This window comes from Crocuta crocuta, unplaced genomic scaffold, assembly GCF_008692635.1.
Source record: "Crocuta crocuta isolate KB4526 unplaced genomic scaffold, BGI_CrCroc_1.0 scaffold429, whole genome shotgun sequence".
NCBI lineage: Eukaryota > Metazoa > Chordata > Mammalia > Carnivora > Hyaenidae > Crocuta > Crocuta crocuta.
This window is the reverse complement of record NW_027527381.1, coordinates 1,559,138-1,571,872: the sequence shown is the minus strand read 5'-3', so window position 1 is coordinate 1,571,872 and position 12,735 is coordinate 1,559,138. Positions and strand designations below refer to the sequence as shown.

The following is a 12,735-nucleotide window of genomic DNA, read 5'->3' as shown; positions in this document are numbered from 1 at the left end:
CCTCAGTGTTCTGTCCATGTGGGTCCCTCATAATTCTGTTTCTCTATTAGTGGACCTTGTAATTCCATTTGCCTATAGTTTTCTAAAACATTTCTCTATGAAATGTTTCCATTCAGAGGACTTTGTGATGTCATTGACCTCTTAGTAAAACAACGTGAAATGATTGTTGTCTATGCTTGGTTGTCAGAACATTGACGCAAGGTTTAGAAATGAAGAAAAGCTAGCTTTAGTCTGGTTTTCCTAGCAGAGCAAAGAGTGTCAAAAGAGACGAGATCTGAGAGATGGTTTTTGTGGGGTAAGATTGCTGGGAAAAAATTTTTTTTCTGCATTTGCTTGCAAAGAGACATAAAAATGTTTTTGATTATACTGAAGCTTTATTTAACATTTCACGGAGTTGTTTTGGCTTTCTAATCCAAGAGATTCTTGCACAATAGAATGGTTTGACTTCTGTCATTATTGACTTACTAAATTTCCTCAAGATGGTGACATGTGAGAACTGTTTTAGTCCTTAACCCGGATCAAGATATTACTATCCATAAATGATAAGAATCAAGTCTGTGGATGGAGAATAAAATGCTCTAATATTTAATTCAGCACATAAGAGTTAGAGATAGTGTAGGCATAATCGCAAGAAATTAAACCCATAATCCATTTTGTCCTAAAATGTCTACTTCTGTCTTCACCAAGCCTGAGATGTGACTTGGTGTGTTCTTTGTTTTACTTCTTTTTTATCTACTTCTTCTGCCTCAATACAAGATGAACAGTGAAGTGTCCAAAACAAGCACAAACATGCAGGCAGAAAGGGAGAAGGAAGAGAACCAAATGTCAGGTTAACCTCATACAGGAAGGAATTGGGAGCGACATCATAAATAACCACATATCCACAGAAATGAATCTTAAACGATCAAACCAGTGGCACCTGGCTGGCTCAGTCAGTAAATCATGAAACTCCTGATCTTGGGGTTGTTAGAGCCCCATGTTGGGTATAGAAATTATTTAAAAATAAACATGTAAAAAAATCAAACCAAAAACTGAAACCGTAGCACCCTATCGATTACAATAACGACAGTACCATCCATCTCCAATTAATGTACTTTGTTTTTTTCTAGAAAGAAAAAAAGGGTTTGTTGAAGTTGCTTTCTGGGGCCTCCACTAAACGTAAGCCACGAGCATCTCCTCCAGCCTCACCCACCCTGGAAGTGGAGCTGGGTGGCGGGGAGTTGCCTCTGCAGGGAGCAGTGGGGCCTGAGCTGCCGTTAGGGGGCGCCCACGGCAGGCCCGGCTCCTGCCCCGCGGATGGGGACGGTCCGGTCGCGTCTGTGGCCGCGGCTGCTGCTGTGGCCCAGGATGCTCTTCATCGGAAGACTAGCTCCCTGGATTCGGCTGTTCCCATCGCTCCACCTCCTCGTCAGCCATGTTCGTCCCTGGGCCCTGTCATGAATGAGTCTAGGCCTGTGGTTTGTGAGAGGTGAGTCTGCTGTCCCCGGAGAAACAAACAACGCATAGCAAGCTTTGTGCTGGAATATTTATTCTAACATGAGGATACTTTTCCACATTCTCCAAATTTGTTTTAACTGAATTTGTAGTAACAATCAAGCACTGGCTTTCTTGTACCATTTGCTGTGTTCCTTACATGGGTTAGGCCTCCAGCCCTCTTTTTGTTTATTTTCTCCAGACAACCACTCCAGAATTGTAACCAGATGAAACGTGTTAATCCCTGGAACTTGGTTCGCATCTACTTCCTTCTTCCTTCTCTTCCATCGCCAGCTTTTGCTTCCTCTTTTCATCCTTTGCCTTTTTTTATGAAACATTCACATCAGTACCTGCTAGTTACAAAGCAGCTGGAGAATTCTGCCAACCAAGAGAATTCTCTTTTTATTCTTCCTGAGCTAAGAGAGTGTGCCTAAGTTCTGAGAGACCTGAGTTCCCTTCCTGACACCCACTGGGCTAGGTTCCACTCAAAGGAAGAGCCCTGTTTTACTGATTCTGGCTTTGAATCATGATTACACATGGGAGTAGTTCTGTTTGATACAACCAGTCGTGTCCTAGGAGTACGTTAGGAAAACTATATATTTAGCAAGACAAAAAACCTGCTAGGATTATATGAATTAAAAATGAAGCACTGGTGGTTGGCTGGGAAAACATCCTGAAGCACCCTAAAATAGTGGACTGTTTTCACATACTGCATAAATATATAAACATTTGTTTTTTAAAGTGCCATCTGTTTTATTGTTTCTGTAAGCTTTATTCCTTCTGTACCTGCATTTTATAAATAAAGCAAGTTTCTGATTTGTGGGGGTATTGCAGTGTAGGTCTCATTTTCAGTTACTGATTTGAAGTCTTATTATAAAATGTTACACATTACAGTAACTTAAATTTACCTCAGGTCCATGTTTCAGATGGACATTTGTACCCACCAAAATTTGAGGCCTTCCTTCATATAATTTGGGAAGCATACATACCTCTTTATCAAAAAATAAACTGAACAAGAAGAAACTTCAAACAACCTACATGCACTAAGTACAGAGTACACAATTATATATTTTCATAGTGAGGTGAAATCGTTTTCCGTAGGTCTAATCCTTATAAAGCCAGTTTTGAAATGAGACAGCACCCTGAAAAGTGCTCCTCCCCCACAAATAAAATCATTCTGTCTCCCCTCATCTGTTGTGCTCTTAGTAAAGCTTGGAAATTTTGCCCTGCATTCGCTTAATCCTTTATTCTGAGAGTCAGCCTTTTTTCCTGTTGTATTGCCCCGCTTTCCAGGGATAGGGCTTCTGTGCCTGGAGTTAGTCCAGGGACTTGTTTACTTTCTTTTGGTCACAAAGGCTCCTTCTTTCGTCCCCACTCCCAGGCATCGATCTGTAGTTTTTCCTTCCTGCCCTGAGTCTCTCTCCTCTTTTCCCTGTCATTTGTGGTGTTTGTGTGACTGTTCTGAGTGATCGTTCATTTCGCCCAGCCTCTCCCTAGGCACTGGTGCTGGCACCACTGCCTCCCTCCCCCATTATGAATTCCTTTTCAGTTGCCAGATGTCTTCAATCTCTGTGGCTTCTGCATTCTGACCCTTTCCTCTTAGAGGAGCTCATTTCTAACAGCAGGCTTCTGCTGTTCGGTGCATCTGAAAGGGAGAAATCGCTAATGCAGACAGGTGATGGTGGTCCAGGGAACCCGGGATGCACATCACATAGGAACATGGAGAATTTAATGATGGAACAGATGGGCACGGGCACTCTGGAATTCTCTGGCAGGTTTTTCATATAACATTTCCATTTTTACAAGTGGAAAAGGGGTCTTTGGAGAAGATTTCTGCTCAAGTTTATATTTTTATAATCTGTATATTCAATAGAATATTAAATATAATAGCCTGACCAACTTTTCACAGCCGCGTTGCCTTCATATGCTGATGGTGATGGTATTTATTTAACTTGTGTTCTTAGGTCCACCTGACTATGAAAACAATAGGAAAAATGTGTGCAAACAAATAGTGTAGGAAAACATCCTGTTATCCACTGGGAATGAAAGTTTTTGGTTAGTAGAAAACTACCAAGTATGCCATGTAGGGATTATCTGTTTTGATAGTTCAAAATTTTTAACACAATAAAAAGTACTTAGTACTAAAAATGGAGGGAAGATTAACTTCCACATCAGTATGATTCAGAAAGTATTTCAGGATCTTAGATTCCTTGATTCACAACCTAAATAGCCACAACTCCTGCTCTGGCAAAGTGCAGAAGCCTGGGGTTCTTCTGTGGTAGAATTTTTCCTGATAGAATTTCATAGAAGTAGTGCTTATTGCATTGTATTGGTACAGTATGAGCACAGATTCACCTACTGAGTATAATGAGAACAAGCATAAAATTTCCCCTCAAACCATGGCTCTGTCCCATAAATCTAAAGTAAAAGAATGTGACTAGGGCAGCCCTTCAATGGAAAGAAGCATTCACGTGATGTAAGGACAAGCAATTTCACAGTAAGAAGGGATGAACCTGGAGATGTGTTGACAGGTCTAGGTGTCAGCCGAGACAATTCTCTGAGGAACAAAAGGATTCTTTTGTGTTTGTTAGAGAGGCTGAGGAAAACAAGCAAGAAATGCTATATCCTGGAGGCAGACCATGTATAATTGATGACAGCAGAAATAATAGAACAAATATTTTTGACTCTGTTTAGGTAATGGAAAAAAATTATTAGGAAATTGCAAAAAGAAAGTAGAAATAAAATATTTCAGAAGGAATGGTAGTAAAAGAAAGTATATGTGGCAGACTTTTCTTTTTTGCTTCTAGTAAAACAGCATAGACAGATAAGGGCTTAAGGAGACACAGCACATCATCTCTGTGTATTTTGAAGTTTAGGAATTAAATTGATAACCACATACCTATAAACCCATCTCTTAAATTGGAAAAGAACCTGTGATCTTTGATCAGGGATTAAGCTAGAACACTTGGAAACACACAAATTGGATAGAGATAGATTTACAGAAAGTCAGTCGGGTTTAACCAGCACATTAATTTGAGTCAGTGACAATGAACCCACTGGGTGAAGCAATGGACATAATTTACTTGGACTTCAAGCAAAGCTACAAAACAAGCTAGTATGGCTTTGCCAGTGAAATACTTAATTGGATATTAGATTGCTGTAGCAACTGGCAGAAAGCAGTGGAGGTTACTTACCCAGACCAGGGTGATGGGCAGAGTACCTCCCAGAGCCACAGGGGGTCCAATTTGGGCTGATACCAAGAGAGATTAGAATCAAACAAACAAAAAATGTATGAATTGCAGAGAGCCCATGAGAGGCCAGAAAAATAAAGGAAATAGAAAATGTATACAAATGAAAGATTGCAAGTGCTAATTTAGGTGGAAGCTGGAACACGGTAGCCCGAGCCGGGAAGATTGGCCATGGGATGTGGGTGGGGCTTCTGTGTACAGCAAGCCTCTGTCTCTTCAGTTCCTCCCTGGTGACTGTCACAAAACATGGGGGTCACAAAGCCACCAAGAGGCAGAGTCCCATTCATGGCCAAGTCTGTGAGCCACTCTGTACACCTCACACTGTCCCCCAGGTGCTCTGTTCAAAGGCCTACTTTTACAACAGCCAAGTGACCACTCAGCTTTCCGTGTTTTTTCATTTTTCTTTCTTCTCTCCCCCCAATCTTCCCATTATTTTTATTCACTCATTTATTCATTTATCTTATTTTAAAATTGTGGTAAAATGTACATAAAGCTTGCCATTTTTTAAGGTAAAATTTCAGTGACACTAAGTATGTTCATGTTGTCGAATAACTGTCACCACTGTCCATTTGCCAAAGTTTTGCATTATTCCAAGCGGAAACTCCGCACCCGTTAAATAATAAGTCCCCATTCCCTCTATTGGAACCACGTGGCAACCACCACTCTACTTCTCTGTCTCGGTGAGTTTGACTCTTCTGGGTACCTCATACGTGAAATTGTGTGATATTTGTCCTATCAGGTGTGGCTTATTTCACATAGCATGATGTTCTCAAGACCCATTCCGTGTTGTAGCATTTGTCAAATTACATTCCTTTTTAATGAGCTTTGTATCTTTTTAAAAATAGTTTTACTATACATTGTGCCTTTTCTTTTGTCATTCAACACAGTTACCCAGAATTATCATGGAAAGAAAAAAGAATGGTCATGAATTATGCTAAGTGGTATGAGGCATATGAAGTGAATTGACCATCTTCTCTCCCTCAAGCAGTGTATGGTCTGGGAAGATAAATGAGACTGGGATGCAGATGGTAACAGTACAGCGTACACTGCATTAAGTGTCATAAGAAATGTACATGCGGCCTCTGGGATCTGAGCAAATTACTTCCAACCATGGGGCTAGACAAGATTTTGTAGGGGCAAACTGGAGCCAGGCTGTGGGAGGCTGATTGGGTGTGGCCGAGCAGAGGTGTCATCACGGGGAGTTCCCAGTGGAAGGAACCACATGAGCCAAGGAACTGAGAGGTAAAAGCCATCATTTGGAGAGCACATTCAGGTGGAGAGGCATATTTGGCACATTCGTGGAGATAATAGCAGCGATAGAGAGATGAAGGTCAAAATCATTGAGGGCTTTATATGCCAGGCTGAGGATTAACCTTCCTCACAGGCGCTGGAAGCCAGTAATGATTTTTGAGCAATAGATAACTACAAGCAGAGTTACCACTTAAGAAAATGGGTATGTCGGTTCTATGTAGAATGGGATGGGGGCAGGAAGAGATACAGGCAGGGAGGGCAGGTAGATTATTTGACCAGGTGAACATCGTGAGTTTGTCTACCAGGATGGTGGATAGAGGATATGAAAGTGGGATTATTAGCAGGTCCCGTGGAGGTCGTGGGAGAGGTTCTTTGGTTCCTGAGGTTCAGAACTTCCCCAAAGCCCTGCTCAAATAAAGACAAGCATAATCCAAGTGAGGTGGAGGGTGGAAGAACAGATGTGAAGGGCTTCTGCAGCTGTGCCTTACATGTGTCTGTTGGTCTGTAAACATTCTACTCTCCATGCCCGACATAGTTGGCCAGTTGTGCCCAGAATCTGGCCTTCAGAGTCTATGTTAGAAATCTGTGCAGACTATAAGGCTCGAGGCCAGGATCGGAGCTGGAAGATTTCTAAGTAGAAGTCTGTTACTGCTGCACCTGGTAGTCTTCATACATCAGGGCTGTGTCACACTTTCCATTATGCACAGGGTTTCTCATTCCTCCCCACCAGAGGTTTATAACTTCACAATGAAAATTTGCTCCCACTGGGAACTTGGCAGGAAGATTATGTTCTTAGCCCAGCAGCAGTTCTAGTTCAGAAAAATGTTTGATGAAATTGGTTTAGTGCATTTTATAAAATCCAAATATTAATCTAATTCACTTCAAGGTTTTTAAGAACTATTTTTGTTCCTATTCACCTTTAAGGCAGCTCCCAGAGAACCGATGGGGAATACATTTCATGAGAGATCTACTCTCAATATGATTTGAGTCCCCTGTATGCTTTTTTCCAGAATTACAAAGCTTTGCTCAAATTTTAACTTCCCCCAAATGGCAACTTAATGCATTGCTTTTTACATGGATTTTTAGCATGTTTGCATCAAACTTGAGAAATCTTTTCATCTGAATCCCTTCTTCAGATCAGTGTATGGTGAAATTATTTGTCCTACTTTTAAATATCTCAGAGAAGAGATTCCAAAACCTAGCTTTATCATTCTAAAATGTCAAGTCTCATTATCAGGCAATTCTTTAGGCTGTGACCTGAGTCTGTTTCCTGGATAGAGGTGGCCAGTGGCTTCCTGGCCCATTCTTCACCTCCTTGAAGCACCAGATCCCCACCTGCTCTTGCCTGAGCCATGTGATCCCAATGGGAGTTCACATTTTGGGGTATAAACTGTGTAATAGAAACCACCTAAGAGCATCACACTCAATCTTACTCCATTACATAATAATACGTGTTTAAGTCACTACAACCTTTTTCTACAGATGAGGAAGCTGAGGTTGAGAGAGCAGAGATAATTAGCCCAAAGCTAACTTAAGTCTGTGTCAGCGCCTAGACCAGAGCTTCATGCACAGTCCTTTTGTGTGCAGTGCTGTACTTCCTCCTTCGGTTCATGCTTGATTGAACCCTGCACCTTTGGGTTCAGTGGGTTCAGCATATTAATTCGTGTTTGAATTAACTGAACCTTTCTGAGAAATCGTTAAGTCAGGGACGCCTGGGTGGCTCAGTCAGTTTAGGTCATGATCTCATGGTTCATGAGTTTGAATCCCACTTCGGGTGAGCTCAAGCCATGCTTTGGGTGATCCCTGCTTCTCTCTCTCCTCTCTCTCTCTGTCTCTCTCTTTCTCTTTCTGCACCTCGCTCACTTGGGCTGTCTCTCAAAAACCAATAACAACAAAGAGAGAGAGAAAAGAAAGATTTTTTTTTAACGTTTTGCTTATTTCTAAGAGAGAGAGAGAGTGAGCAGGGGAGGGTCAGAGAGAGAGGGAGATACAGAATCTGAAACAGCCTCCAGGCTCTGAGCTAGCCATCAGCACAGAGCCCAACACGGGGCTCGAACCCACGAACCATGAGATCATGACCTGAGCCGAAATTGGATGCTCAACCGACTGAGCCACCTGGACGCCCTGAGATGCTTTTTTTTTTTTTTTTAATAGAGTAATAGTCTGGGTCTCTTGTTGTGGTCCTTGTTAATGAGAGTGGATTCTAGTTTTTATGAGATGGGGATTGGTGAAGCTAGCAATCTTCTGAAAGGGCTAGGCTCTAATAGGTTTCATAGTTTAGGGGCAGTTCTATAGAATTTGTTACGACTATCATTATTTAAGCCATACCATTCTTTACTTACAGTCAAGAGTGGATTCTATGAGGCTCTGGACTTATTTTCTGACTTTAAGAACCAAACAAAAGTAGAAACTCAAAATACCTTTATGATGGAATACTGCATAACAGCAAATGGAGAAAAATGTATGTTCACATTTTTAAGTTATCTGTTGCTATGTAACAAATTACCCCCAAAACTGAGTGGCTTAAAGCAACAATAAACATTTATTTCCCCACAGCTTCTATGGGCTGCGAACTTGGGAGTGACTTATCTGGGTGGTTCTGGCTTGGGGTATTTCCTGAGGTTGCAATCCAGATAGCAGCCTCAGCTATGGTCGTCTAAAGGCTTGACCAGCGCTGGACAACTCCCTTCCAAGGTGGCTCCCTGACATCGCTATTGGCTAGTTAGTTGGGGTTTTAGAAAGACACTTTGGTTACTCACCATGTTCTCCTCTCTATAGGGATGTTGCATTTTCTCACAGCACTGTAGCTGATTTTCCCTAGAGTGTGTGATGCAAGAGAAACTAATGTAGAAGCTACAAGGCCTTTTATGACCTAGACTCAGAAATCACACAGTTACTTTCACAGTATTTTATTGGTTATCAGATTGTCCCTGTGCATTGTGGGAGATGAATACCAGGAGGCAAGGGTCACTGGGGCCATATTGGAGGTTGGCTACCACATACCACCTTCCCCCCTTCCTCCACCTTGGTTGGAAAAAGCAAGAGAGGAGTAAAGGAGAGCAGTAATGCTGGAAAAATAGAGAAATATAAGAGAATATGGGGCACAAAAGCTCCATCTGGTTTTCATGGCTGCTAGTCATAGTTTTGCAGAAGGAGACTTAGGAGAAAGGAAGACCGGAGATAGATAGTATTAAACCAACAAGGCTTCTCGGGTTTTTAACCCGAGAAGGATAATTATACCCTTTCCCACTAATATCTGAGTTGAGAACCAATAGAGAAACAGACACAGTTTTCAGACAAACGGATATCAACCTCATTACTGGTGGTATTGGATTGCATTTGTGGCCATTGTCCTTCCCTGCTTGTCTAGACCTTAGGACAGCCTGCCTGAAGGAGAATTTGGGTATGTGAGGCAGATGAACTGCCTTAGAATTGATGCCTCATCCATGTCAAGGGAGATGGACTTCCATATCCACTTTTAGAAGGCAGGCCTAACCTCCTGACCCCTAGCCCCTGACCATTCCATGCTTCCAAGCAGAGGAAGAGCAGAGCCCACTCAGCCCAGAGGCCGGGAATTCAGAAAGGACTGAACCCACCTACTCAACCACTTCTCCTAATCTCACCAATCAAATAAATTCATTCCATTCTTCTTGGAGAAGAGGGAAGAACAGGGCATTTCCTCCCAGGAACTGGAGTAAAACTTTCTGTATGGACAAGGTACAAACCCTGGAAGGGGACAAGAACAGCTGTCACTGTACAGGTCACTCAGATAAACCAGTCTCATCGATAATGGACTGTTAGACACAGCTAAACTCTATTAAAATCAAGTCTCTACAAAACAGAGTAGTTGTGTATTTTGAGTTGTTCTACAAATGTCATAAACAAATTTATGTTATTTCCTATTCTGTTTATGTTTAATGCTCTGTAGGCAAATAGTATGCCTTTTTATTCCACTACTTTGAGTGGCTTTAACCAAAATACATCTCTCTTTTCTAGGCACAGGGTGGTAGTTTCCTATCCTCCTCAGAGTGAGGCAGAACTTGAACTTAAAGAAGGAGATATTGTGTTTGTCCATAAAAAGCGAGAAGATGGCTGGTTCAAAGGCACGTTACAGCGTAATGGGAAAACTGGCCTTTTCCCAGGAAGCTTTGTGGAAAATATCTGAGGAGACTAACATTGAGAAGCTTGAAGTCACATCACACAACAAAAGAGCACAAAGCAATTTAATGGAAAGACCACATTTTGGACTTCCAGATGGTCAGGAGATGAGCAGAGGATGGGTGTGTGACCCCAGTGCCCTCAGCACAGCTCGGCCGACAGCGTGAAGAAGGCGTGTGTGGGGGTCTTGTCATTCTGGGTTCTGATGTGTAAGGTGTGCCTTGTACTGTCTGATTTGCTATACAGAGAAACCTTCTTTTTAAAAAGATATATAGCTAAATGGACAATTGTTTACAAGGCTTAACTAATTTATTTGCTTTTTTACACTTGAATTTTTCTTGTAATAGATAAATTCTTTGGATTATGATTTTAAGAAATTATTAATTTATGAAATGATAGCTAAGGAGAAGCTGGATTATCTCCTGTTGAGAGCAAGAGATTTTTTTTTTTGACATAGAATGAACTCCCCCCTCCTCCCCCTACCGGTGTTACTTTTTACTTCTCTAAGACAGAAATGCCAGTTCTCTAATTTGGTTTTCCGCTTTAGGAAACTAAAACTTAAAACTGAATCAATATCAATAAAGGCCTGGGGTAGGGAGACAGAAACAAGAGAAAAGAAGTTAGTGATTCCCTGTCTTTCTGGTTTGGTCAGGAATCACCAGCAAGACCTAGTCTTCAATATAATTTTGCAGGTTTTTAACTTCTCTAGAATGAAGCCAGTGAAGTGGTAAGAATAAAGCACAACAACACAAAAAATATATATTCAGAAATATATTTAGTTTTATTACAGAAGCAGCTCGATTCATTGGTTGGAAATCGGGAAAATTGAAGTTGTACTCCTGTCTGAGAATGGCTATGAAATGTAATCGCCCATTTTACCCCAAGTGATCTGCATGCCCACGACACAATGAAACGTTTGTGAGATTGTGGTGGTAAGTGGTGCACTCGTGCTAAAGTCAAAGGCTATAAGAAACACTGTGAAAAGTTTACATTCATCCCTTGTGATTCTTTTCCCACCATCCTGCATGTGTTACTGGATTCCCACAGTAATAGGGACTGTGCATGGTGTGTATATTTCATTGCAATTTCCTGTTGAGGTTGGTTTGTGCTCAGAAGTGACCAATGCAGGAGGTGTAAAATAAACAGTATTCTTTTTGCTCCTGACCAGCGTCTCTGAGCATACGCGCTCCCTTCCTGGCTAAGGAATCCATCAGCCATTAGACAAGTCATTAGCGAGAATGTTCCTTTATGTCCCCCCAGCTGACTGATGTAAAGGACGAGCCAAGAGACTGCTCCCGTGACAGTTCTCGCGCAGCTCTGGGAGGCCTTTCGCGAGTGAAAGTGCCCACACCTTACAATGGCGGCAGGGTCCAGCTGAGCCCATCTTCCTATGTCCGTTCTTTGATGTCATTGGCCTCTTCTCCCCGTTACATTCCGGCGCCAGGCAGGCGTGGGGCTGGGTAGTCCTGAAAACAAAAGGAGGGAAGGCAGCCTGGTAGTGAATGAAATTGTCGCTACAGTTTTTTTGTGTGTGAAAAACAAACAAAATCCTTTTTCATTTTTTACTTTTAAGAATTACAACTGGGAAATAGAACCATGAACTGAAAAGTCTTCTTGAGGTAGCAAGAGGTTTCATGGTCTTAAAAAGATATATTACGTGGTTAAAAATGAAATCATTCCTAAATTAACCTTTTTTTATATATATAAAACACTGTACATTATGTTCCTGTGTGTTGAATTTTTAAAAAAATACTTGGATATTCATGTAATATATAAAGGTTTGGTGAAATGAATTTTAGTTAGGAAAAAAGCTGACATCAGCTTTCATTTGTGTAAGTTGACACCAATGTGTCATAATATTCTTTATTTTGGGAAATTAGTGTATTTTATAAAAATTTTAAAAAGTAAAAAGACTACTACAGCTTAAGATAATTTTTTACCTGTCTTTTCTCCATATTTTAAGCTATGTGATTGAAGTACCTCTGTTAATAGTTTCCTGGTATGAAGTTGGTTAAAATTTCATCTGTTAATAGATCACTTAGATAATATAATGTATGGGTTTTCTATTGGTTTTTTGGAGACAGTAGATGGAGATTTTGTAACAAGGGCTTGTTACGCAGCGATACGGTAATGATAAAATTACAATTTATCATTCCTCTTCGTGTTAATAATTTGAAGACTGGAGAAAAGGTTCAAGATTAAAATTTGATGTTCAATCGTTACATGTCCCTTGTGTTAACTCTTGAAATTTTTCTTTTCTCTTCCTCTTTTTAATGTGAGACACATTTGATACAATTTCACTTCATAAAAATTCTTTGCATATACCTCAAACAGAGGATGTCTACAATAATCAGTTCAGTGGTTTTGATACATTTTACCTCTCCAACTACCCAGCATTGGTTGGTTAGTTCCCCAAGAAGTTTAAAGCCTTTTTGGAAACAGCTTGTTGAGGGGACGCCTGGATGGTTGTCAGTTAAGCGTCCGACTCTTGATTTTGGCTCCGGTCATGATCTTACAGTCTTAAGATCCAGACCTGCATTGGGTTCTGTGCTGACAGTGCAGAGCCTGCTTGAGATTCTCTCTTTCTCTCCCTTGGCCCCTTTCA

General features: G+C 41.1%; 1 protein-coding gene across 1 annotated transcript in view; it reads left to right on the top strand.

The window, feature by feature from the left end:
* SH3RF1 (SH3 domain containing ring finger 1) overlaps positions 1–12,352 on the top strand; it is a 176,079-nt gene extending 163,727 nt beyond the window's left edge. Inside the window, exons 10-11 of the mRNA XM_077772603.1 lie at positions 1,110–1,468; positions 9,969–12,352. Of these exons, the coding sequence (XP_077628729.1) occupies positions 1,110–1,468; positions 9,969–10,137 (528 nt within the window). The 3' untranslated portion in view covers positions 10,138–12,352. The remainder of the gene's footprint in view (positions 1–1,109; positions 1,469–9,968) is intronic.
* The last annotated feature ends 383 nt before the right edge of the window (positions 12,353–12,735 follow it).